This window comes from Galeopterus variegatus, unplaced genomic scaffold, assembly GCF_000696425.1.
Source record: "Galeopterus variegatus unplaced genomic scaffold, G_variegatus-3.0.2 Scaffold465, whole genome shotgun sequence".
Classification (NCBI taxonomy): Eukaryota; Metazoa; Chordata; class Mammalia; order Dermoptera; family Cynocephalidae; genus Galeopterus; species Galeopterus variegatus.
In genome coordinates, this window is record NW_007726576.1 from 567,114 (window position 1) to 594,598 (window position 27,485).

Genomic DNA, 27,485 nt, shown 5'->3' on the forward strand with positions numbered 1-27,485 from the left:
GAATCACTCTTTGAAGAATAGCAGGGGTTTAAAATGTTTGTATTATTTTGAACAGATATGCTCTTTCACTTACAGTAACTTACGCACGACCCACTGGAACAGCAACTGTTCCTTCCCAGCTTCAACTACCTGCTTCTACCTTCAAGCCTCGCTCAGCTGAGAAATAAAATCTACTATCAGTATTACTTCAAATACATACAGCTTTTGGGAGAAAACCCAGGGGAAATTATCCACCTCTTAGAAACACTGCTTCCAAGAGAATGTGTGTTCCAAGTACTTTTGGTACATAAACTATTTATCTACTGGAGCTTATTCAAACACCATACGGTGATTTTTGAAATGAAGCAGTTGTTTCAGTACTGACATGTGTTATGGATTCTCAATTATGGTATATCTTGAAGTGATCCAAAATGTGTATTCAACATTATACTTGTGTTGGTACAAATGACACAGAGTAAAATACAATGAATATATTAAGCAAGTCTGTTTTATTTAGCATGCACTATAAAAAAGACACATTTACTTTTCTGCCATAACTAATTTCTTGTCTAATTCTAACTTACTCCATCAGCATACTGAAAAGGAGGAAAAACTAATTACATAATTACATAAGTTGTTATATAATAAATTTACATAACTGGTTAAACAAAGGCTCTAAATTCCCCAGTGAATAAAATTTTCCAGTTCTATGACATAGCAGGTTAGAAAAGACTGTCTTATAGTAAATTAATTTCTTTGCATAAAAGATGGTACTGTAAATGGTTAAAATGTTAGTATTTACACTCACTCTTTAATCCCTTTGGCTCTTTTCGGCCTTTTTCTTCCTTCTCTGAATCATGCCTTTTCTGATATTTTTCTTTGGGTTCATTTTTTTTGGTCTCTTTCTCCTGAAAAAGACATATGTAAGACCCTGAACGAGAATGGATAAAAGGCTGGTATTGTCTATTTGAAAACTGGAAAACACCGGTTCCTGGTGTCAATGACTGCCTTTATAAACTGTGGCACATGGCCAGAGATCATTAAGTTTTTTCGCATAAACTGCTTCCTCAATCAAGGTTATCCTTCAATCACATGATAATTTCTAAAACATCAAATCCAATTTAATATAAAAAATAATCTCCCCCCAAATCTCACCTATAGTCTTACTGATCACACACGACTATTTTTATTTCTCCATGCTCCCCCTTCTGAACTTGTCACTTTGCATACATAATTTTTAAAAATTCATTTTCTTTATTTACACTGCATAGATATTTTTACATGGCAGTGTTCATATGTATGTATGGTATTCTTCTCCACCCCATTTTCTAAACTTTCCTGGTTTTGCTACAATGATGTCATAATTAATATTTCAATGGCTATAACAGTCCCCAGGTTGCCACATCAATATTTTCTTAACCATCTCCCCCATGGCTAGAGGGTTAGACTGTCATCAGCTGTTCACTACTGAAGATAATACTGCCAAATCCATCTTTGTATACACAACTTTTTTCATCCTTTTAAAATGGTTTACTTAAGAAAAATTCCCAAAACTGGGAATAATGGATGAAAAAAAAATTATCTTTTCTTATGGTCTGGTCCTTGATAAACAATGCATATAAGAATACTTTCATAATTTGAAAAATATTTCCATTTTGAAAAAACACATACCAGTGTTTTTATAATAATGAGAGAAACTATTAAATATGCTTTTGTAAGAATTAAAAGACTTGTAATGTTAATGCATTTTGTATAATATTAAGTAAAAAGTGGTTTATTCTTAAGACAATGGAGGGAACATACCAAGAACAATGTGAAAACCTAATAAAATATGCTGATGAAGCAATAAGCCTGAGTACACAACGCTGCAGATCACCTGAGTAACCCTAAAAGGACATGCTGACTTTTGCACATAAATTAGCCCTCAATTTTCTAGTTGTAGTCAGTGTAAAAGGCAACCAGCTGCAGGCAGAGAGAAGCTGGTAGTCCCCTGGCTGAGGAGCTCAGCCTTTACAGCTGTCCACGCTTAGCCACACTATTCAGCACCCCCCTGATGATGCAAACACTGTCAGTTTGACCGTTTCCTTTTCATCGCTTGTGACACTTGTGGCCCACTCAGAACAGCACTAGCCCGCCGCACCCTGCGAGGCTGCCCCCGCGGCCCTTACCTCCTCCGTGCAGCCACCGGACCTGAGCCCGAGGCCCCTCTCTTCCCCGCCCGGTCGCCAGCCCTTCTGCGGCGTCTGGGCAGACACAGGTGTCGGCTTATCTACCTCGGGGGTGTTTCCGCCTCTGTCTTGACCCCTTTGCTTTTTAGGCACAGTTTTCCTCTCTAAGAAAGAGTTCTTGTTTCCCAGCTTCCTGCCCTCCTTGGGGTCCTCGGGCTTCCTCGGCGCCTTCTTCTTCCTCTTGGCTCTGAGGTGCGCAGGCTCCTCCGCACCCGCGCCCGCCGGCGGCTCCTCAGCTGCGCGGTCCTCGCGGGCCTCCTGCCCGGCTCGCTCTTCTGCGCTTTGAACTTTCTGTTGCTCTTCTCGGATATCAGAGTGTAAGTCTTCACTGTCATCTTCTTGAAAAGGGGAATCATTAAGCACACTTGATTCAGATTCCAACTGAGAGTCAACGCATTTCTCTTTTTTTGTTTTTCTGTTTTCTTTGGGATCTTCTCTTTTAATCTTTAAATCTCTTATTTCACCCTTTTTAACTTTCTTTAATTCCTTACTTTCTTTTATTTCATCTTTCTTGGGCTTTTTGGATTCCTTTAATTCTTCTTTGGCTTCCAAAATTCTTTTCTTTGTCCTTAGATCAAAAACTAAGCTTTCGGAGGTGCCTTCCAGGTCTGGTTTGGACTTATCTTTTGGCTTCCCAGTCTTTGCTTTTTTCTTTTTCAGATCATCTGGGCTTTTCTCTTCTCTATGCCTCAATTTTTTCTTTTTCTTCTTTGGAGAAGTATCTTCTTTTGTCTCACTTTGCTGATCACTATCAGAGTTTGCCTCAAATATGTCATTATTTAAGGATAGTCTCTATAAAATATAAAAAATGTTAAATACTCATTAACATAGTAATTTTAAAGGCTCTGAAAACTAGCACTAATGAAATTTGGTAGAAATTTTTTTCCCAAGCAGATCCTCAACTCCTTAAAATTACTTACCTAAATTGAAGTTGTATAGTATATTACTTATATCTATGTTTTGGCAAATAGATCTTGGTGGTGATAATGAGCATCAATTTTAAAAAGCCGACAGACATAATATTAATAAAATTACATTTTCCTTAAAAAATAAATAAATAAATAAAAAGCAGACAGAGAGGGACAGGAAATGTCAGTGCTACTGAAGGTCCCAAACTTCAAGTCGGAGTAAATAATAATAGCCTCATATATGGTGGGTTATAAATGATTTGAATTTCAAAATTTCCAAAAACACCAGGGAAGTAATTTTTACAGACTTTGTTGGTTGCCAACAAAGTAGTTAATAATCCAAAGACAGATTTTTTAAGACCTTGTATCCCGGAATGTCCTTAAACTTGCTGTTAATATTTTGGTTATGTATGGAACAAGCAAGATTGTACACAAGTCTTACCTCCCCAATTGATTTGTTATATAGTCTGAAATATTCCCTATGGAAAATATTCTGAAAGTTGTAAAATTCAAAACAGAGTCACCTGTGTCAAACCATGGCAAACAGTCGGTGAAAGCTGTAAAGAGAGGGCTCTCACACACAATTTGCCTGATAACAGTAACTATCACAAGAAATTTTCCAAACTGCAGCTTCCTACACAAATCACACAAGACAGCAAACTGCTTATATAGGAACACTTGCCTGACATACTGTCTCACAAGCCTAATCCAAATCTGTAAGGGCCTAACTCCAAGATTACAAGTTCGACCTAGTACCTTACAGGCATACCATGTGCATTCCTCTTCACTGATAGTGAGTTTTTACACATCGAAGGTTTGTGGCAACCCTGTGTAGAACTAATCTACCAGCATTATTTTCCCAACAGCATGTGCTCACTTCGTGTTTCTGTGTCATATTTTGGTAATTCTTGCAATAGTTTTCACTTTTCCATTATTATTACATCTGTTACGGTGCTCTGTGATCAGTGATCTGTGATGCTGCTACCATAATTGTTTTGGGCACCACAAGCCACACCCACACAATACGCAAACTTCATAAATGATGTGCGTGTTCTGACTGCTGCACCGACCGGTTGTTCATCTCTCCCCCTCTCCTCAGGCCTCCCTATTCCCAAATACAATACTGAAATTGGGCCAATTAATCCTACAATGGCCTTTAAGTGTTCAAGTGATTTTAAGACAAAGCTGGAAATGATTAAGCTCAGTGCTGAAGGCATGTCAGAAGCCAAGACAGGCCAAAAGCAAGGCCTCTTGCTCCAAACAGCCAAGTTATGAGTGCAAAGGGAAAGTTCTCGAAGGAAATTAGAAGTGCTCCCCAGGAAACACACGAATGACAAGAAGCCAAGCAGCCTCATTGCTGATGTGGAGAAAGGGCTAGCAGTCTGGACAGAGATCAAACCAGCCACAACATTCCCTTAAGCCAAAGCCAGACCCAGGGCACGGGTCCCAGCTCCCTTCAATTCTGCAAAGGCTGAGAGAGGCGAGGAGGCTGCAGAAGAAAAGTCTGAAGCCAGCAGAGGTTGGCATATGAGGTCTAAGGAAAGAGGCTGTGTCCATAGCATAAAAGCTCAAGGTGGGGCCGGCCCGGTGGCGCACTGCGCTAGTGTGCCGCTTGGGAAGCACGGAGGCGCTCCCGCCGAGGGTTCGGATCCCACATGCAGACCGGTTCCCGCTCACTGGCTGAGCGAGGCGTGGGGGCAACACCGAGGGTTGCAATCCCGTTGCCGGTCCCGGTCCGGTACGGGGGCGACACTGAGGGTTGCGATCCGTTGCAGGAAATTAGAAGTGCTGCCCCAGGAAACACATCAAGGACAAGAAGCCAAGCAGCCTCATTGCTGATGTTGAGAAAGTGCTAGCGGTCTAGAGAGATCAAACCAGCCACAACATTCCCTTAAGCCAAAGCCTGACCCAGGGCACAGGCCTCAGCTCCCTTCAATTCTGTGAAGGCTGAGAGAGGCGAGGAGGCTGCAGAAGAAAAGTCTGAAGCCAGCAGAGGTTGGCGCATGAGGTCTAAGGAAAGAGGCTGTGTCTATAGCACAAAAGCTCAAGGTGGAGAGTGGATGCCGATGTGGAAGCCACAGCAGGTTATCCAGGATCTAGCTAAGCTCAACCACAGATTTGCAGTGTAGACCTAACAGCCTTCTATTGGAAGAAGATCTGGGCAGAGAAAACTGAAAACCTTCTGGAAAGGATGCACCACTCTAGATGCCGTTAAGAACATTTGTGAGTCATGGGAGAAGGTCGAAATATGAACATTAACAGGAGTTTAGAAGAATTTGATTCCAACCCTTGCAGATGACTTTGAAGGGCTCAAGACTTTCGTAGAGGAAGTAACTGCTGATGTGGCGGAAACAGCAAGAGAATCAGAATTAGAAGTGGAGCCTGGAGATGGGACCGAACTGCTGCAATCTCGTGATAAAACTTTAACAGATGAGGAGTTGCTTCTTCTAGAGGAGCAAAGAAGGTGGTTTCTTGATGTGGAATCTACTCCTGCTGAAGATGCTGTGAACAATGTTGAAATGACAGCAAAAGATTTAAGGTATTACATAAACAGTTGATAAAGCAGCAGCAGGGTTGGAGAGAACTGATTGCAATTTTGCAAGAAGTTCTCCTGTGGGTAAAACACCATCAAACAACACTGTATGCATCAGAGAAATCTTTTGTTAAACCAAGAGTCCATTGATGTGGCAAACTTCACTGTTGTCTTATTTTAAGAAACTGCCACAGCCACCCCAGCCTTCAGCAACCACCACCCTGATCAGTCAGCAGCCAGGGGCACCAAGGCAAGACCCTCCACCAGCAAAAAGATTACGACTTGCTGAAGGCTCAGCTGATTGTTAGCATTTTTAAGCAATAAAGTATTTTCTAATTAAGGTATGTGCATTATGTTTTTAGACATAATCCTATTGCACATTTTAATAGACTACAGTAAACATAACTTTTATATGCACTGGGAAACAGAAAAATTTGTGTGGCTTCCTTTATGGTGGTGGTCTGAAACTGAACCTGCAATCTCTGGGGTATGCCTGTACTTGTTGACATGTTAGGATTGAGAAGTAAATAAAACAGTCCCTGCTCTCATGAAACTTACATTCTGGGGAGGAGGGAGAAGGAGAGACAAACGATAACTAAATAAATGAATGTGTGTGGTATCAGGCAGTGATGAGTGCTAAGATGGAGCGGGGGAGCTCTCCGGATAGGAAAGCCTCACGGATAAGGGCCAGCCGAGCAGAGAGGGAGTGCATCCTACAGACATCTGGGGGAAGAGGAAACATCAAGAGTGAGGCCTGGGGGGTCACTCAGGTGCCATGGCTGATGTGGGAAGGGGCATCGTCAGTACTCACTAGCCACCACATGATAAGGTTGGTTCGTTATGCCCATCGAAAACTAGAGCCCATGGAACTTTTTGTTTCGAAGACCAAAGTAGTACACAATGGCACAGGAGTTTCAGCAAATTCAGAAAGGCACAAGAAGCAAGTAACCATTGCCTACTTTCCTACCACCCAGAGATAATTCGACCCATGCACTGCTTTAAATAAAAGTCACATTGAATTACACTGTGCCTACTTCATTCATTCAACAGAAATTTATCGAGCACCTGTTATGTGCCGGGAACTATTTTTCTCATGGGGGATATATCAGTAAATAAAACAGACAAAAAATCTGCCCTTAGGGAGCTCACATTGGAAGAGGGAGAAATGGACAACCCAGCAAATAAACACAATACATAAATTGTCAGATGGTGATAAATAGTAAAGAAAAAAATGGAATTGGGAAGGAGGACAGTGTGTTGGGGGGAAGGTGCAGTTTCTGAGAGGAAGGCTGTAGAAAGAAGTCCTCACTGAAAAGGCATTATTTGAGTAAATCTGATGAAGGTGAAGTAGGGAGTCATGTAATTCTGGGAAAGAGCAGGGGAGTGCCAGTGCAAAGGCCCTGAGGTGGGACTGTGCCTGGCTCTTCAAAGACCAGCAAGGAAGACAGTGTGGCTGGAAAGCAGGGAGGAAGGGGAAGAATAGGAGAAGGTGAAATCAGTGAGCTTATGCAGAGCCAGGCCACAAAGGGCCTTCCAGGCCATGGTAAAGACCCTCACAGCCATTCTGAGTGAGTGGGGAGCCTTTGCAAAATATAAAGCAGGGGAGGGACGTGGGACAACTTGTGTTTTAGAAGGGGCCACCCTGGCTGTTGTGTGGGAACCACAGGAACGGCTGCTGGGTACAGTAGTGCAGGTTGATCCTGCTCGAGGGCTGGAGTCGAGGCTGGAGGAGGTGTCAAGATGTGGTGTTCAGATTTGTCAGAGGGGAGCATCTTTCTCAAAGTCGTCCAAGGTGCCCTAAGGCTAATAGTGACCCACTAGTCTTGTAAATGGCTTCTTCCTCTTAAGAACATGTCAGGAACATTTTTCCTATGTCTTTAAATAGTCTTCAACAACATGCTTTTTAAAGAAATGCTCAACCGGTATGTATTCTGCAAATATTCTGAAATCCGAAAAAATCTGAAATCCGAAAAAATCTGAAATCCGAAACACTTCTGGTCCCAACCACTTTGAATCAGGGATACTGAGCCTGTATAAAGGCTGACAACAAACTGTTAGGAAATACAAGTACTCAGAGAATATTGTTCTCAAGAGCCCTCTACTACAGACTCAAGAGCCCTTCTACTACAGAGACAGTTCTCAAATTCTAGCATGCACCATGGTGTTCAGGGCTTCCCAAAACATTGCTGGCTGGCCTCGCCCCAGGGAAGGGGTGGGGGGCTTCCAAAATGGGGATGACTGATGCTCCTAGCCAGGATTCCACACTGTGAGAATGCCTGTACTAAAAAATGAGCTCTGGATAACCAAAAATGACTGGACAGACATCAACATAAAGACTGGTGGAAAGCATTATATATCTGCTTCTAGAATTAATTCTAGAATAGTTCTAATTAGAATCAATTAATAATTAATAATTCTAATAGAACTAATTCTAAAACTAATTCTAGACTGAATGTTGGTTATAAGAGAAAGAGTGTGGTATGTAATGACTAAATACTCTAACAATGTACAGTACATCTGCCAAAATAACAGAGAGGAATGTTGAGAAAATATTAAATGCATAATATGCCGTTAGACAACAGGTATCACATTATATTAAGGAATTAATATTAACTTTTAAAAAACAACAACAAAAAAATCACAAGAAGGGCCGGCCTGGTGGCGCACTGGATAGTGCGCCGCTTGGGAAGCGCGGCAGCGCTCCCGCCCGAGGGTTCAGATCCCACATGCAGACCGGTTCCCGCTCCCTGGCTGAGCGAGGCGCGGGAGCAACACCGAGGGTTGCGATCCCGTTGCCGGTCCCCGGTCCGGTACGGGGGCAACACTGAGGGTTGCGATCCGTTGCCGGACACGGAAAAAGACAAAAGACAAAAAAAAAAAAAAAAAAAAAAAAAAAAAAAAAAAACACAAGAAGTAAAATCACACATACCACAGTCTGAGTACTTTTAGTACACTGGCAACCTGTCGTCTTACTCATTTTAATGGTCTCACAGGTAAAATAAACATATTATTTATTATCCAAAATTAGGACAACTTTGAAAATGAAACAGGATGCTAATAATTACACCAAGACAACAGGTGTAAACCAGGACTGAGCCAGGCCAATCAACATATACAGTCCTCCTACTCTGTTTAAGTAACACCACAGTCTAGGGGAACACTTACTGAAGCATACCTAACAGCTTTATCTTCACACCTTGTATATAATAGTTCAAAAGTGACTGATGATAACATTTGCCAAACAAGTATATATATGTAAATGCACATATATACACTGATGAAGGAAAGAGGCCAGAAAAGGAGAACAAAAGAAAAAAGAACCACAGTGACTCCATTCTTTTTGAACTTGACTGACTTGTTCTCTTCTAGCCCAAGAAACGGACCTTCCATTAGAATTTATTGCTTGACAAACTCTTTACAGGGAATTTGTTGTCACCAACGTACCCATTACTTAGATAAACACAGATGACACTGTTAGAGAAATCCTGGGATGGTTGTCAACCTGCTGTATTTTAAATAAATGGGAATTACTTAGGAGTTGAGTAACTTAGAGTATAAATACTGTAAAAGGCCTGAGAAACCATTACTCAAATCTCATAGTCAGATATCCGTTCCATCTTTATACAATGTTTAAATTTGTTTACTGCTTAGACTTTCCTGAACTCACACTATATCTTTTTTTTTTTTTTAAAAGATGACCGGTAAGGGGATCTCAACCCTTGGCTTGGTGTTGTCAGCACCACGCTCAGCCAGTGAGCAAACCGGCCATCCCTATATAGGATCCGAACCCGTGGCCTTGGTGTTATCAGCACTGCACTCTACCGAGTGAGCCACGGGCCGGCCTCTGAACTCACACTATAAAACCTCCTGGCCTTTTCTGCTTGTTGGGCAGACTTACTTCTCACATTGAGAGGTAGTCTCCCTGGTTTGCAAATCTAAATAAAAGCCTCATTTAAATTTCCTTACAGACAAAGGTGTTTACTTCGACAATATGTACAACACACACACATACCCAGTGTCACCTCCTTCCAGTGATCACCAGTGGAAACTACAAGGTTTCCCATAGTGCAACCATTATCAAAACACTTTTGGGAGGTTCACTCTTGCACTTTCAGAACCTATTTTGAGTCAAAAAGGAGGTGCCAATACAAATTATTTTCTTGTATGACATTACAAATTCCTATGAAGAAAATTCCAAAAGAAAAATTTCAAAACCATTTTGGGCCATGGCACTGTGGGAATAAATGCTTACTTCACAAAATGTACACTCTTAAAAACAGCTATCCTGAGACAAACTTTAGAGGCAAAACTATGTCTTACCTGAGTAGTAGGTACAGGTGACTATTTTATAACTTTTTTTTTTTTTTTTAAAGATGACCGGTAAGGGGATCTTAACCCTTGACTTGGTGCCCTTTTGTCTTTTTTACTGACCGGTAACGGGATTGCAACCCTCGGTGTCGCACCGGCACCGCGCTCAGCCAGTGAGCGGGAACCGGTCTCCACATGGGATCCGAACCCTCGGCCGGCCCAAATTTTTTTTTTGTCCTTTTCGAGACCGGCCGCACTGCGCTCAGCCAGTGAGCGGGAACCGGTCTCCACATGGGATCCGAACCCTCGGCCGGCCCAAATTTTTTTTTTGTCCTTTTCGAGACCGGCCGCACTGCGCTCAGCCAGTGAGCTCACTGGCCATCCCTATATAGGATCCGAACCCACAGCGGGAGCGCTGCTGCGCTCCCAGTGCTGCACTCTCCCGAGTGCGCTATGGGCTCGGCCCATATTTTATAATTTTTTAAAAAACATACGTGTTTTCTGGATAAAATATCTATTAATAAAAAAAATTTTTTAAATTATTTTAAAAGAAAGTGAAAGGGCAAAATTCTTAGTATATGATACTAACTTTAAAAGATATACATCTATGTACAACCTGAAAGGCACCTCAAAAGCAGAAAATAGATTTTACCTATCATTCTGTAACTGTAACCACTAAAGGATCTGGCCCATATAAGGCACTCTACGTTTACCTAAAAAAAAAAAAGGCTAAAAATTGTAAAATGTTGATGTACTAACACAGTAGAGGTTCATTTGTCTTACACAGCATTGATCATCAAAGCTCAAAGCAGACTATTAGTTGCCTTACTTTTAGATTTTCAGTCCATTAAAAATGAAGGGTGAGACCCTATCACACACATGGATATTAAACAGCTCTTCATTTTTTTTTTTTTTTTTTGGTTTGAAATAACCCATGATCAGCAAAGATTTTCGGTATCAAAGTGCTAAATGATAAAAAGTACTTTAATGAACAAATAACATTCTTGCATCATGTATATTTTCTGGTTAAGTAGTATTAGAACCATTCTTTTGGTTATTTTAGAACCATTTCTAACTTCTGTGATGTGTAATATTTGCAATATATATTTGGTTTGTGCCTCAAAGTCGCATCCTCCCCCTACCACCAAGAAAAACATATGCTAGGACAACATAAAGTACCTCTCAGACCTTCTTAAATAAAAGTTATGGGAGGCCATTGATTTGCAGCCAGCTCTTGCACTAGGCCCCAAGAGACCAAAACAAAATGGAGCCACTCATGCTAAGTGCCATGTAATCAAATTGAAAGTTTAAAAAAACCCAAAACATCCCCATACCAGCAGGCAACAAAACAAAACAAAACAAAAAAACAGAAAATCCCCAAACAGGCCAGTTTTCCAGAAAATAAAAATAAATACAGGGGTGGCAGGTAAGCTCAGCTGATTAGAGCGTGGTGTTATAACACCAAGGTCAAGGGTTCAGATCCCATAACTGCCAGCCAACCAAAAAAAAAAAAAAAAACCAGTAGATTTATGGTAACCAAAAGGGGCCCAGTCAACCTGACCCAGCATAACAGGTAAGTCCCTCTTGCTGAAACCCATACAAGGAAAGCAACCTGATGATAACCAATGTGCTTTGTGTACTATGATGTTTCCTTGTTCATGCTAGTGTTGCCTTATGAAAGCCAACGGTTCTCCCACACCAAGTGAACTCCCTTCTGTTTTGTAAGTTGGATGCTGCCCAATTCATGAATCAATAATAAAAGCCAATTAGATCTTTAAAACTCAACTTGTTGAATTTGTTGACAACCTCTGGTCTCCAAGAAGGTGGTCAACAAGGGCAGAGGGCAGAACCAACCATCTGCTGAAACCAGGGGATACAGAGTGAAGGAGAGTTTTCATTTTTGTAGGTCAGTATCATCAACTCCCTGAGGAACCTCTACTAAAATGGACTTTGTTCTGAATGCTGCAGAATGTTAGAGTGTGTCTGAGTTGATGCAGGACCCACAGGTCACTATGGAACAAGCACAGATGGCTATATGTGATCCTGACACACATAAGGTTGTTCCCAGGGGAGCGGTCAGCTAGTGGACTGGGTAAAAGCCACTGTAAGGTCTGTTTACCCTAAAAAGGGGGACTGTCAACTCCCCCTATAAAAGCTGAGTGGAACACTCCAGATGAAGCAGTTGATATGCTTTGTATGCAAGCCATGTGGGCCTGGCTTCATGATAATCAGGATATTCACTTGCTGAATATATTCATTACCAACAGCAAGGTAAACACTGTAGTTAAGTGGGCCCCTTTTGCATAGACATCCCACATAATCTTACTACTGCAAAATGGAGCAACAGTCAGGAAGCTGGGTGCTAATAAAACCATTAGATTAATTAATAAGGGAATGGCAGAAGGAAGAGTCAAGGGACTGTTCCCAAAAATGTGAAAAAAATTTTAAAGGTTATTATAAATAAGGTAGATAGAGGAAACACTGATGGGGCAAAAAAAAGGTGAGAGTCACAGAACTTGTCCAATAAGAAATGGGATGAATAAAAGGGGCACTGACAGCTTAAAACAAAGGTCTTAATCCAGCACTAGGAAAGGTTGGGCAGGCCAGTGGTAATCCTGACTTATCCTACAACATTAAAGGGCCTTAAACAAGTTCACACTAGGCCAGTTTGGAGAAATTGGCTAAGATTACAAAGAAAAACCTGACCTGCAACTGCCTGGAACAATGGTCAAGCAGATTAATGAAGACAGACTGACAGGAAGAGCAGGGTCCCTGGGCTCAATCCCTTGCTGGGGATCCAGAGCCTTTTGCACTTGAGTAGGTAAAACAGTGAGAGGGCAGAGAGGTTCCAGGACCCTTTTACACCAAAGCCGCACGCACTCAGGTACGAAAACTGGTTTGTGAAACCCTACCCTGGGCTACCATTAGATTGAAAGAACTTAATTGTGGTGAAAGTTTATATGAAAACTGGAATGTTTAAACAGGTTTTATATAAAGTTGTGTCTCCTTTACAGGAATGGGTATTATATCTGGCCAGGGAACACATCCTCTACCTTGTATTGTAAACCCTACTGAAGTCCTAACAGGGGCTACAGTTAGTGGTTTTACCTGACTGTTTTACAGGGATGGACCTTGTATTTGACTGGGGAATGTTTCCCCTACGTAGGACTGTAAAACAGAAGGCATAAAAAATTGCCCTCCAAGCAACATTAACTGGACATGCTAAATGGGAACCAGTAAGAATGTCTGAGCCCACACAGTGTAGACTAGAAGCTGGAGTGCTGACAGGGACAGCTTCTTGGTAGGAGAGCCCTGTGTGGAGCACAGACTGGGGCTTACGGCAAAAGCCCATGAGTGCCTCCCAGTGGTGAGTACTGGGACTTTGGACCAGAGAATTTCCATTTGAGGGATTTACTAGCTTGCTGTTGAACATCAATTGAAGCTACTCCTATGACTGAAGGACATAAAACAATCTTGAAACCAGAAATACTCGTAATATCTAGGATGTGAGAGAATCACTCTATGGGAATGGCCGTGCCCAGAAAAGTTCCATAATAAAATAGAAATGGTTTATACAGGATCATGCTGCCTAGGGAATATAAAGCAGAGATACTAACGAGCAGGGTGCCTCCTTTCCCCTAGGACTGAATTTGGAACTTCATGAGAAGCCACCAGATTCTATTACCTCAAGTCCCTACCACATCCCTTATCTGAAGCAGTGGTTACAAGACCAGGGCTATATTCCTAAGCAAGAAACTGGAACTACATTTTTAAACCTTAGGTCAGAACTCCTCAGGGTGTGAGGGGGGGAGCTGTCCTTCACCCCATCTGGAAAACTTGGGGCTAACAGTAAATGCAGATATACTACCTGTGGTAAAAACAGCCCACTAGCTCTGCACCTGTGTGACCCTCGGATGGGAGCGGACTGAAGGAGAAGCACTTACTAGACCAGCACAGTGAATGAACCTGATGTTCCTTCCGCAGGTGAAAAAGTTTGGGCATAAATGGAGAGCAGGAAGTAGCTGAGTGTAAAGGAATGAACAAAGGGGCTATATAATGAGGGAAATCCAATATTACATTAACACCTTGAAAGAGACTCAGAGCAAAAGATGATATTGTTTCTCAGCTCAATTATACCAGAGGCCTGAAAGGGTAAAGCCATATAATGGTAAGCCATATATTGCTTTCAGAATCTGATGTGACAGAATGGAAGCTTGTGAATCTAAATGGCCTCACCCTGGCAAACAATTTCATAGGATATGATGATGGACTGGACTAATTATAAATGACTGAATGGGATTCTATTAATGTGGTAGTATCTTGACTTTTATGACTGTTTTACTGTAACGGGTCTGTGGCCAGAGACTAGGGGATGAACTGTGACATACTATATACATATATGTAAATAAATATATATACATATGCATATATAAACACATCTACATATATATACACAGATATATATATATAGTCTAGTCTCTGCCCCAGGGCTCCTGAACAGAGCTTTTAAAACCCTTGAAATTTCCTAAGTGATAAGAGTGATACAGGAACATCTTTATTTGGTCTCTTGTCCTTAGTTCCTGAAACAGCTTTGGAGCCACAAAGGTGAAAGCATCATCTTTGGTTACTCATAACAAGCCTCTACCAACCACACCTGAGTATGTGTTAATGCAGTGACTTTTGGAAAGCCCCTGCAGATGGAGGGCTGGTTATCAGCAGATGTAATTAGAAGGCTGGGACTTTCAGCTCCCCCCACCCCAGAGAGGAGAGAGTTAATCACCAATAGCTAATGACTTAATCAATCGTGCTAGGAAGGGGTCTGGAGAATTTCCAGGTTGGTGAACTCGTGAAGGTGCTAGGAGAGGTGACAGAAGTTCCATGGCCCCTTCCCAAACCTTGCCCTGTGCACCTCTTCCACTCGGCTCTTCCTGAGTTGTATCCTTTGTATTAAAGTGGTAAACATAAGTAAAGTGTTTCCCTGAGTTCTGTGAGCTAATCTAGCAAATTACTGAACCTGAGGAGGTGGGAACCCCAATTTACAGCCAGGTGGTCAGAAGTACAGGAGACCTGGCGATGCCATTGGTACCTGAAGCGGAGGCAGTCTTGTGGGACTGAGCCCTTAACTTGTGCCAACTCCAGGTAGACAGTGTCAGAACTGAATTTTCTTACTAAGCTAGGAAAGTTAAGAAATGTACTCTAGGAAGATTTCAATGAAAAAGTCTAAACTTTGTTTGGTATGGCCAGTTAGCTATGTTGGTTAGAGGGCAGTGTTGTAACACCAAGGTCAAGGGTTCAGATCTCCATACTAGCCAGCCACCAAAAAAAATAAAAATAAAAAAGAAGTCCAAATGTTGAAAGCAGTATTAACCAATCACTTAGTAAAAACAGGTGTACTTGTATGTATGAGTATGTTTAGGAAAAGAAATAGGGAAGGTGGAAGTAGGTATCTATTCTAGAAAAGTGAAATGTAACTAAAACCAAAGAACTGAGGGTAAAAGTCTCTAATCTGAACTCATTTTGTAGAGGTATTTTGCTTAGTAATTTAAAAACTGTACCATTAAAGGCCGTGCCACTACAGCATAAGTAAAAAACGTTGGCAATTCTACCCTTCAGTTTTCAAGCTACAGCCCCAAACTAAAAGGCAACCTAGCATGGAGTTGTAGCTGCCTGGCTGTGTCATTTCTAAGTGGGTGAATTTGGGCTAGTTAACTTACCTATCTCAGTTTCCCATCTTAATCCATATGAAGCGTTGACCCAGTCAGTGTTTGGCACATATGTGGTATACATGCTTAGCAAATACCAGCTGCTTCTGTTATTGCTATTATTATTATTAACAACCACTATACATAGTCAAACTGGGTCCTAATACTGCTTTGATCGTTTGTTGTTCAAATTCAAATAGTAGGGAGAAAGCAGACCAGTGTTTAGTCCTTAGAATAAAAAATAAGAATCAATTTCTAACATAAAAACTCTTCACTATATAGTTTTAAGTTCAAGACCCCATGCCAATATTCTAAGAAATGATAATTATTTCTAATAAAAGAGAAAAGAAAACTCTAAAGGCAAAAGCAACAAGTCAAGTAGGAGTTGGTTCAATGTATAAACAAGAAGCCATAAATGAAATTTGAAAAAGGTTAAATGGGAAAATTCTTACAAGATTCATAAATAAAGCTAGCTCAATTATTCATGGAATAAGAGAATCAGGAATAAAACAACAGACAAATCCACAGAGGAAAACCCCAAACCAAATTTGCACATTAGTTTAACATTACCACACTCTAAACCACATCGAATCTATCCCCAAACTGTTGATGATAGAAATTTGACTTATCTGAATTCTTTTGATCCCTCTATTTTTGCCTACTATCAGGAAAAGCTACTAAAAAGCTAAAAATTGAAGTGCAAAAAGGCCAAAAAAAAAAAAAAAAAAAGACCTGGACAATCAGCCTGTGAATAATTTGAATTGGATTATAATTTATAACTTTATAAAGTGATCTAAGAATGTTTATTTTAACTTGCAGAATGACATAAGACATATATGAATAATGCAGATTAAATATAAAATATGTGTTGTACCTGTAGTAGTAACATTGTTAATTGAAAAAAAAAAAAAAAAAGAAAAGAAAGAAAGAAAAAAGTGGTGGTGGGGGTGCAATATTCTTCAAATGTACAAAAATACACAAAAACAAGTTGCTTACACATCATGGATGAACAAGTGAAGTGTGTTTTTTTTTTTTTTTTTTGTCCTTTTTGAGACCTGCCGCACCGCTCTCAGCCAGTGAGGGCTGTGAGCGCACCGGTCATCCCTATATAGGATCCAAACCTGCGGCGGGAGTGCTGCTGCACTCCCAGCGCCACACTCTCCCGAGTGCACCACGGGCTCGGCCCAAGTGAAGTGTTTTGACATATGCCTTTTTTTTTCCCCTTTCATCTTACTCTTAACTTAAAGGAAAATATTATCCAACATTCATGTCCAAACTATACTTGTCTGTCAGCTGCATTGTAGGTTGGTTGCAGAAAGAAGAGTTGGGCAAAAATCACTGAAAAGTATTGTATGAAAACTCAATTGGCGATATGGATTTTACACAAAGAAATACTACATATTTTATTACTTGTAAATTATTTACTACAACATGCTTTATAACAATAAGATTTATAACAAACTCATGTACATAAAAAAATAAGTATGAGATAAAACATGATACCTGAATATCCTTCTTGATTGCTTTAGCTTTGTTCTCTGCCACTTTCTTTCTAAATTCCAGAAGAACTTCTTTACAGTCCTCCAGATGAACCTCAGGCTCCCAGGTGTCATCATCTGATGTATATCCTTTCCATCGAACTTTGTAAAGGATTTTACCCTGTGATATGAATTAAAAACAGGCAAATAAAAGATATTACTGACATGATTAAATTTCCAAAAACACACACCTGCTGATAATATATGAAAGAACCTGAGAAGTGCTTCTAAATGGAAATTCATATCACATGATAATGTATGTTCATTTCCTAAGGCAAGTAGCATAAGAAAAAACAGTATCACTGATCTATTTTTCATAAACTGAAGACTGAGGTCTTTTTCTGACTATATAAAGCAATATCCAAAAAGTAATGAAACACAGGAAGAAATAAGGGCTGGCTGGTTAGCTCACTCGGTTAGAACACGGTGCTGATAACAGTAGGGTCAAGTATTTGGAACCCCATACCAGCCAGAGGCCAAAAAAAGGAAGAACCAAATAAAAGTCACTCAAAGACACTGGTAACAATTTGATCTATTTCCTTCACCTACTACACTAATTTATTAACAGATAAGTAACATTTTTTAAAACACTGGGATAATACTATAATTTTTAAGTTTGCTTTTTCACTTATATATATCAAGCTCTTCGTTTTCAATATTTTTCAAAAACATGATTTTTAATGACTGAAGATTATTCCATCATATATTCTCTTTGTTAACTCTCCCTTTGTTAACCAGCAAATTACAGAAGGGCCTGCCCCCTGTTTTTGCTCATCCTGTGAGCTAAGAATGGTTTTATATTTTCAAATGATTGAAAACAAATCAAAAGAAGAATTATATTTATAAAGTGCTTTACAATGTGTCACATAATATCTAAATCTTTGTATTTATTAGCTCATTTAATCCTTATAATAACCCCGTGAAGTAGGTACTATTACTCATTTTATAAATGAGGAAACTGAAGCTTTTAGATAGATTAAGTAACTAGTCAAAGATTACACAGCTAATGAGTAGTTCAGCTGACTGAATTCAAACCCAGAGTCTTATCCTGAGCCTGTGCTCTTAACCTGCTTATACATGAAAAGTTATTTAACACTGCTCTATACATGTGCACTTACAGAATTATCATTAACTATTTACATTTTTTCTTTACAAAATAACCTGTTATGTGCTCATTTTCATCACTGCTATTGAACACTGTACTGAAGTTCCAGCCACAGCAATTAGATAAGAAAAAGAAATAAAAGACATCCAGTTTGAAAAGGAAGAAGCACAACTGTTGAGTATTCACAGATGACATGATCCTGCACATAGAAAATCCCAAAGAATTCCACAAGAAAGCTACTTGAGCTAATAAATGAATTCAACAAAGATGTAGGGTACAAAACAAACACACAGAAATCGGTTGTGTTTCTAAACACCTGCAATGAACAATCTGACAAGAAAATTAAGGGCCGGCCCGGTGGCGCACTGGAGAGTGTGCCGCTTGGGAGCGTGGCGGCGCTCCCGCCAAGGGTTCGGATCCCATGTGGAGACCGGTTCCCGCTCGCTGGCTGAGTGTGGTGCGGGTGCGGCACCGAGGGTTGCGATCCCATTGCCAGCCATGAAAAAAAAGACAAAAAGGAAAAAAAAAAAAAAGAAAATTAAGCATTTCCATTTACAATAGCATCTAAAAGAATAAAATACCTAGGAATAAATTTAACCAAGGAGGTGGAAGACATAAACTAAAAACTATAAAACACTGCTAAAAGAAATTAAATAAATGGAAAGATATCCTGTGTTCTTAGGTAGGAAGACTTAATGTTGTTAATATGTCAACACCATCCAAAGTGATCTACAGATTCAATGCAATCCCTATCGAAATTCCAATAGCCTTATTTCCAGAAATAGAAAAGCCAATCCTTAAATTCATATGGAATTGCAAGAGGCCCTGAATAGCCAAAACAATCTTGAAAAAGAACAAAGCTGGAAGAGTCAAACTTCCTGATTTCAAAACTTACTACAAAGCTGCAGTAATTAAAACATTGTGGTACTGGGCCGGTCCGTGGCTCACTCGGGAGAGTGTGGTGCTGATAACACCAAGGCCACAGGTTCGGATCCCATATAGGGATGGCCAGTTCGCTCACTGGGTGAGCGTGGTGCTGACAAACACCAAGTCAAGGGTTAAGATCCCCACACCGGTCATCTTTAAAAAACAACAACAACAACAAAAAAACAGTGTGGTACTGAAAAACACCGATATAGAGAGTCCAGAGATAAACCCATACATCTAAGGCCAATTGATTTTTGAAAATGGTTCGAAGTCCACTCAATAGGGAAACAAACTGTGCTGGGACAACCGGACTTCCAACATGCAAACAAACAAAGTTGGACCCCAACTTCATACCATGTAAAAATAATTGACTAAAAAAGGATCAAAGAGTTAAATTTAAGAGCTAAACCCATAAAATTCTTAAAAGAAAACACTGGAGTAAATCTTTAGACTTTGGATGGCTATGGATTCTTGGATGTGATATCAAAAGCACAAACAAAAGAAAAAAAAAAGATAAATTGTACTTTATCAAAATTAAAAACGTATGTGCATCAAAGGACGTTACCAACAAAGTAAACAGATAACCCACAGAATGGGAGAAAATATTTGCACATTAAAAATATCTGATAAAGCCGGTCCGGTACGGGGGCAACACTGAGGGTTGCGATCCGTTGCCGGACACGGAAAAAGACAAAAAAAAAAAAAATCTGATAAAGGGTTAAAGCACAGCCTTATAATAACAAGGTCAAGGGTTCACCTCCCTGTGTGGTAGGCCAGCCACCAAAACAAAACAAAAGAACAAAAAGAGCAGGTTGGCTGTTTAGCTCAGTTGGTTCTAACTGAGAACCTTAGAACACCAAGGTCAGCCACCTTCAAAAAAAACAAAAAACAAGTATCTAATAAGGGATTAATATCCAGAATATATGAACAACTACAATTCACCAACAAGACAGACAATCGAATTCAAAAGTGGGCAAAGGACTTGAACAGACATTTCTTCAGAGAAGATACACAAACTGCCAATAAGCACATGAAAAGATGCTCAACATCATTACTCCTTAGGGAAATGCAAATCAAATCACAAAATGAGATACCACTCTTCGCCTGTTACATGGCTATTAAAAAAACGCCAATGGAAAACAATAACAGTTGGTAACGATGTGGAGAAACTGGAACCTTCTTACATTGGTGCTAGGAATGTAAAATGGCACAGCTACTGTGGAAAACTGTCAGGCAGTTCCTCAAAAAGTTAAACATAAAATCAACCTATGACCCAGCAATTCCACACGGAGGTATATACCCCCAAAGAATTGAAAACACAGACTCAAACAGGTATCTGTATACCAATGTTCACTGCAGCATTATTCACAATAGCCAAAAGGTGAAAGCAACCCAAGTGCCCATAAGTGGATAAACCAATAAAATGTGATATATACATACAATGAAATATTATTCAGCCTTGAAAAGAAAGAAAATCCTTACGCATGTCACAACATAGATGAAACTTAAAAGTATTACGCTAAGTGAAATAAGCCAGACACAAAACACATATTTATGATTCCACTTAGACGAGGTGCCTAGAACAGGCAAATTTACTGAGACAAAGTAGATTAGAGGTTATCAGGGACTGGGGGGAGAGGTGAAATGGGGAGTTACTGTTTCATGGTTACAAAGTCTGTGCAATGATTTTAAAAAAGGTTTTGGATATGGTAATGGTTGCACAACATTGCGAATGTAATTAATGCCACTGAATTTTACATTTAAAAATGATTAAAATGGCTAATTTTATGATATATGTATAATTATAATAAAAATATCCTTTACCTATTGTGTCTTTTGCCCATTTCATTGCTCATTTATGAGACTTTTTCTTTTTCATACTTATGGCTATTAAATCTTTGTCATATATATTCCAAATTTTTGCTTAAATCCCAACAAGCAAGAACATATCTGCAACATGGTTGTCTGCATGAACTGCAGAGCACCATTCCAGCTATACACTTAACATCTGCCTGATTTTATTCATACTTCTACCATGGCAATAAACCTTCCCAGCTGAGTGCCAAGAACTGCTGCCTCCCACTTTACCCTTCAGTCATACCTACACCGCCCTCCAATCATTCTGCAGTGTGTAGAATGACCAAGTATCAATATTTAGTAGTATTAGGAACAAAGAAATAATGGAAAATCTTAAAATCTTAACTTTTAAAGATACTCCTGAAAATCCTTAAAATTTAAAAATAACACTCGTACAGTCATGCACCCCACAACAACTCTTCAGTCAATGATGAAACACATATACAATGGTGGTCCCATAAGATTATAATGGAGCTGGAGGTGTGTAGTGGGCTATACCACCATTTAGGTTTGTGAAAGTACACTCCATGATGTTCACATAAATATGAAATCACCTAAGGACGTGTTTATCAGAAAGTCATTAAGCAACACAAAACTGTAGTTTAAGAGGACATCAATACAGTTTTACGGCTCAGCTACATTAATTGGGTCAGGGATCAGTTGATTATATCAGTTAAGAATAAATGCATATTCTTTTTAGCAAAACTGTGTACAAAAGGAAAACTATCATGTACAACTTTGTAAGAGCTTCTACGACGGTATAGTTTAAACCGAAGAAATTAAACAAAGGTGAGACAGCATAGTTGTTTTCTTAAACAACTATGCTTCTTAGCCTGAATGAATGCGGGAAGAAAGAAAAAGAAATCTTAGTCGATAATATGCAGTATTGCCTGAAAGAGAGTAATATGCTTGGTCTTGGTAGAAACATCACATGAAGAGTTATATGTTTGTAGGAGAGTGTAGGAATATGCTAATTTCATCAATAACAGGTCACGAGAACAAATGACCCTTGTTTGTATGTGTTTATAAAAATAGTGGTAAATCTGTCATTCAATACACTGCTTTTAAAATAAACACTATTTTGTGGCCGGCCCATGGCTCACTTGAGAGAGTGTGGTGCTAACAACACCAAGCCAAGGGTTAAGATCCCCTTTCCAGTCATCTTTAAAAAAAAAAAAAAAAAAAAAAAAAAAAACCCCAAAAACCTCCACTGTTTATTCTCAAATGGGCCAAAAAATTTTGTTTATAAACAGAGAAAAAAAAAGATAAGGCAAATATAAATTATTAACAACTGAGGAATCAGGGTGAAGGTATATGAGATTCTATACAGTTCTCACAACCTTCCTGATGATTAAAAAAAAAAACTAGTTGATTTAGTAAATTTTACTTCTACATTAACAGTTATAAATTTAATGCTTCTTGTCAATGAAATTTAATCTATTTAATGAGAATGAGGGTATTAACATCAATTCTCAAGTATTAAGGACATCTCAATTCTAGCTCCAGATTTAATTTACTGGTAATTGTTCACAAGCCTTTGTTTCAGCAGTTTTGCTTCATTCATTCACTCAACAAACATGTACTGAATGTGGTCACAATGTGTCAGGAACCTTTAAGTTCTAGGGACATAACAGTACACAAAATCAGATAAAGTCCCTGAATTAAAAGTCCTTTTATAGAAGAGTCATGTAAATCCAAATATTGCCCAAGACTTCACCATATGTTAAGAAATTTATGATAGCCCCGGGATTTATAAATGTCTTCAAAATTCCAGGAATAGTCTATTTTCTTCATCACAAAAGTTTTCTTTTAGCTTAACCAGTGAGCCAAACTAAAAGGTGAGAGATGGTACTCCTATCCTACCAGATCATATACACTAAGATCACTAGTTTAATATTTTGTTTTAAAAAAAAATCTCGGGGCTAGCCAGTTAGCTCAGTTGGTTAGAGTGCAGTATTATAATACCAAGGTCAAGGGTTCAGATCCTCATACTGGCCAGCCACCAAAAAAAAAAAAAAAAAAAAAAAACCTCAAGGCCAACAAGTCTGAGTGCATTATGAATACAAAATGTTTAGGAAAAAGGTGAAAGTAGATTAAGGATTTCAATGGATTTCTATTAGCTTGGGGTTTTTTCTAAAACCTGCTTAATGGAACAACTTAAGCAGTTTTCCACCGTACACAAAGGTTACAGATTATTATCCTTTCTAGAAGTGTGTTAATAATAGAAGTAAAAATATCTGGTCTGTTTTAGCACCACTTTAAGATCAACAAGAATCACATAAGAAACAATCAATATTCAATGAAAAACAATACATGAATATATGTCAGTTAAAGTCAAAAGTTCTTTTTAAGTATCACTGGAAACAAATCTTTGTCATGCAGATACAAATTTACACATTCCTTCCTAAAGGATCTCATAGGAACTAAACCTTAGTGTATTCCCTTAAATTAAAGGACCATATAATTTAGGAAAAAGCCAAGCAAGACAAAAATAATTCATAGATAAAATGTTCTTTTTAAAACAGAGGAAACAGAAAACAGAAGAGATGACAGATTTAAACCCAAATATTAACAGCAATGGCAGCAAACTAAAAAACACATACAAACAAACAAAAACCAGCAATGGCAACAAATGTAAATAGATCAGATATTTCAGTTCTAAAACAAGATTATCAGACTAGATTAAAAACCAAAGCCAAAACAAACAAACAAACAAAAAGTTAACTTTACCAGGAAGATTTAATGATTCCAAATCAAAACTAAAAAAAAAAAAAAAAAAAAAAAAAAGCGAAAACATGGTTAGCTCCATTGCTTAGAGCATGGTGCTGATAACACCAAGGTTCAGGGTTCCATCCCCCGAAAAAAGCAAAAATTATGTAATTACAGAAAGACTAATTTCCAACCAAAATGGGAGATTTGAACACCTTTCCCCAGTAAAACTGATAGAAAATGCAGCCAAAAGAAAAAAAAAGAAGGAAAGGATACAGACTATCTGAACAGCACAATTAGCAAACCTGACCTATTTGACCAGGCACTAAACAACTGTGGAACATACATTTTCCAGTGTACTTTGAAACACTAAAAATAAAAGTGACAGCCGCATTTTTAATTTGCTTTTAACTTTCAGAGGAAAAATGTATAAGTGCGTTTTGCTCAGCTTAAGAATGATCCTGTAGCCACTAAGGCAGTTAAGCACATAAAGCTTAATAAGCAAGTGTGGGAACTTGCAACACGGTCAAAATTAGTTTAAAAAATGTTTTGTTTATCTTAAAGAAAAATATAGTCAGTTAAACATAAAATAATAATAGTTTAAACAATAATCATGAGTGATTTAGAGTCACCAGATGCTTGCTTCTACTTTTGCTTCACAGATATGTTGTTTTTTGCAGATTTTGAGACTGGGGTGGCCTCAACCATGTAGATCATCTGATAGCCAGACAAGCTGACACCAAGAACCAAAACAGATCAAGATCAGGGAAGATGCTGAAACATGCACAAGAGCCAACCAACCAGAGATGTCCATAACCTATTCACAAGCCCTAACTCCCTACCTTAACTTTTGCTTTTGAAAACCCATGACTGAAAGCCAACATGGAGTTCTGGTTTAAAGTGACAGCTTCTCGTTCTCTTTGCTTGGCCGTGCAATAAAGTCTGCACTTTCTTCACTGCAAATCTCAGTGTTCACTGATGGGCTTAGCTGAGTATGAGGCAGGTGGACCTCCCTTGTTTGGCAACAAAAATGACCACTGCTGGACCATAAAGCATGTTTCAACAAATTTCAGACTACAACAATGTAGAGACTATTCTCTGACCAAAAAGCAATTAAACTAGAAATCATTTTTAAAAAGATAAATAAAATATTCCCAAATGTTTGGAAATGAATATACTTGTATAAAAATTCATGGAAATTGGAAAATATTTTTATCTGAACGATAACAAACACATTACATAACACAACTTATGAGCTGCAGCTAAACTAAGATTAGAGGGTAGTCTTAAAGGCATATAATTTGAAGGAAAATAAAAGGCTGAAATACAATGAGCTAAGGCCAGTAAATTAAGGGACAAAGATAATAAAGATAAAGCAGAAATTAATGAAATAAAAAAATAACCGTATAAATAAGAAAACCAACAAAACTTGGTTCTTAAAATCAACAAAAGTACTAAACCTTGGGTAGAACAATGAAGAAAAACAGAGAAGGCACAAATAATCTCACTTCATATCAGACATTCAAAGATCATTAAGAGGACATCACGAAGAACCTTACACCTATAAATTTAAAAATGTACCTAAAATGTGCACATCCTTAGAAAATATAACTTTTTAAAACATCGGAATAAGCCTATAACTATAAAAGATAACAGTTTCTAATTTAAAAACTTTTCCAAAAGTAAATTTGAGATGGCATCATGGTCAAATTCTACCAGACATTCACAAGAAAATCCCTGAGAACTAGAATTTGAACCCAACTTCCATCACTAAAGTCTAACTCTCCTTTACTGACTTACACATGTAAGTTTCTTAGTTTCATCCACTTCAGACTAAAATATGAAGCTTTAGATACCGTGCCTACAATTCTTTGAGACCGGCAAAATCAAATACTGACCGAATGAATGGCTGAATCATCTTAACTTTCTAAATATCTTCTATGTGCCAAGCACTGTGTTAAATGCCGGCAATATAAAACAGTCTAAGATTGACTTCTCTCACCTCAGGTGCTTACAATATATTTGGGGAAATTACACTTAAAAAAATTCTATCTTTACTGTACTGCAACTAACAACAATATTAATGACACTGGACTTCGATTACTTAACTCCCCTGGACAGGAGAACTTTACAGTATCAGCAACTATGTATGTTTGAATTAATCTCTATACAGTCCAGATCTCACAAAGCATCTGGCACATGGTAGCTGCTGAATGAATGGACAATAAAATTAACACAGGCAGCATACATGACAAATGAGAAATAATAGATAATGAAAAGAATACAACACAGAGAACGACCACTGCATGAGACCTTTGGTCACCTCACCCCATCTTCTAAAACAGATTTTCCTATTGTCCACGATTTCCCGCTTTTCCCTCCCCTAACCTCCAGCCCACAACTCATTCGCTCATTTAATAATCTGGTACTAAGAAGTCACTGCATGCCAGGCACTGGACTAAGTACCAGTAATGCAAAAATTAATAAAAATCACATCCCCTGGAGTAAAGGAGCCCACAATCTAGTGGGAGAGACGAACGTAACGGACGATACTGCCTTAAACGCCCTACAGAAGTCTACAGTACGTGGAATAAAGCAGAGATGAGAAAGCACTCTGCAGGGATCAGGATCAACAACTACTCTCACAGAGAAATGGGCCCAGAGGCTTTGAAAGACTTAGTAGGATTTCACCAGAAGAGACGGAAGAGAACAGGGCAGACGGGAGAACGGTTAGCGCCGAGGCGCGGCGTGACGACGAACCTCACGTGTGGCCGCGCGGCTACAATCATCTAACGCGCAGGGGAGAGACGGACAACGGGAATTCCGCAAGATTTCAGAGCAGAGAACTGACCACGGTGTCGGGAAACACCGTCAGTGACGGCCGCGGAAGTCCTGCACAGCTGCCTGCACGCTCGCGCCATCCTCACACGCACGCCGCACACTGCTTCGTCCCTTCTGCCGAAGGGTCCTCTCTAACTTCTGGACGTGTCCTCCACAGACGCCGACCTAGGAGTCCACTGGGAAGCATCGTCCCGCCTCTCCCGAGACCCGCGCCAACGGTCGCGTCCACAATCGCGGGCGTTCCCAGCTCGGCCCTCCCCTCCCGCCCCCCCGCTCCAGGACCCCCGCGGACCCCCGCGCTTCACGTCCAGGACCTTCGCCGCCGCACACACGCCCTCGCCGGAAAACCCACGTACCCCCTCAGTCTTCACGTCCAGGATCTTCTCCACCTCGAATACGTTCTCCTCGTCCTCCTCGCTGTCCCTCACGGCCTCCGCTCCTTTTGCGGCTGCATCCTTTCGCCCCGATTCCTCTTCGGCTTCGGGCAACTCATCATTGCCGTCGCCACCTGACACAAGAACTGCGGTCACACTCGTTGCCTCCGCAACGGGAGCCACTGCCGCCATCGTAGGAGCTCCGCAAACTGCCAAAAAAAGCAGCTGCGACACACACTACGGCGGCGTGACCGGGCTGGGAGGGATACCGGCCAATGGCGGGCCCGAGATCGTGGAGTGACACGCACAGGAACCAATCATGTAAAGGCTGGCACGGCGGAGCCTACGGGAAGCGGGTGGGCGGGCCCCAGGACGCCTGGGGCGGAAGAACGTCGTCTGGGGGCGGGTGGAAGGGGTCGCGGGGTGGCGGGGCTGCCGGTCGCTCTGGAGAAGGGAGGAGAGCCCGGGAAGTCCTG

The 27,485-nt window shown here is 39.9% G+C and overlaps 1 protein-coding gene across 1 annotated transcript in view; it reads right to left on the reverse strand.

Moving 5' to 3' along the window:
* MPHOSPH8 (M-phase phosphoprotein 8) overlaps positions 1-27,267 on the reverse strand; it is a 44,541-nt gene extending 17,274 nt beyond the window's left edge. The window contains exons 1-4 of the mRNA XM_008569093.1: positions 26,992-27,267; positions 17,162-17,317; positions 2,148-2,999; positions 788-887 (exon numbers count right to left, since the gene is read on the reverse strand). Of these exons, the coding sequence (XP_008567315.1) occupies positions 788-887; positions 2,148-2,999; positions 17,162-17,317; positions 26,992-27,201 (1,318 nt within the window). The 5' untranslated portion in view covers positions 27,202-27,267. The remainder of the gene's footprint in view (positions 1-787; positions 888-2,147; positions 3,000-17,161; positions 17,318-26,991) is intronic.
* Between the last annotated feature and the right edge of the window lie 218 nt (positions 27,268-27,485).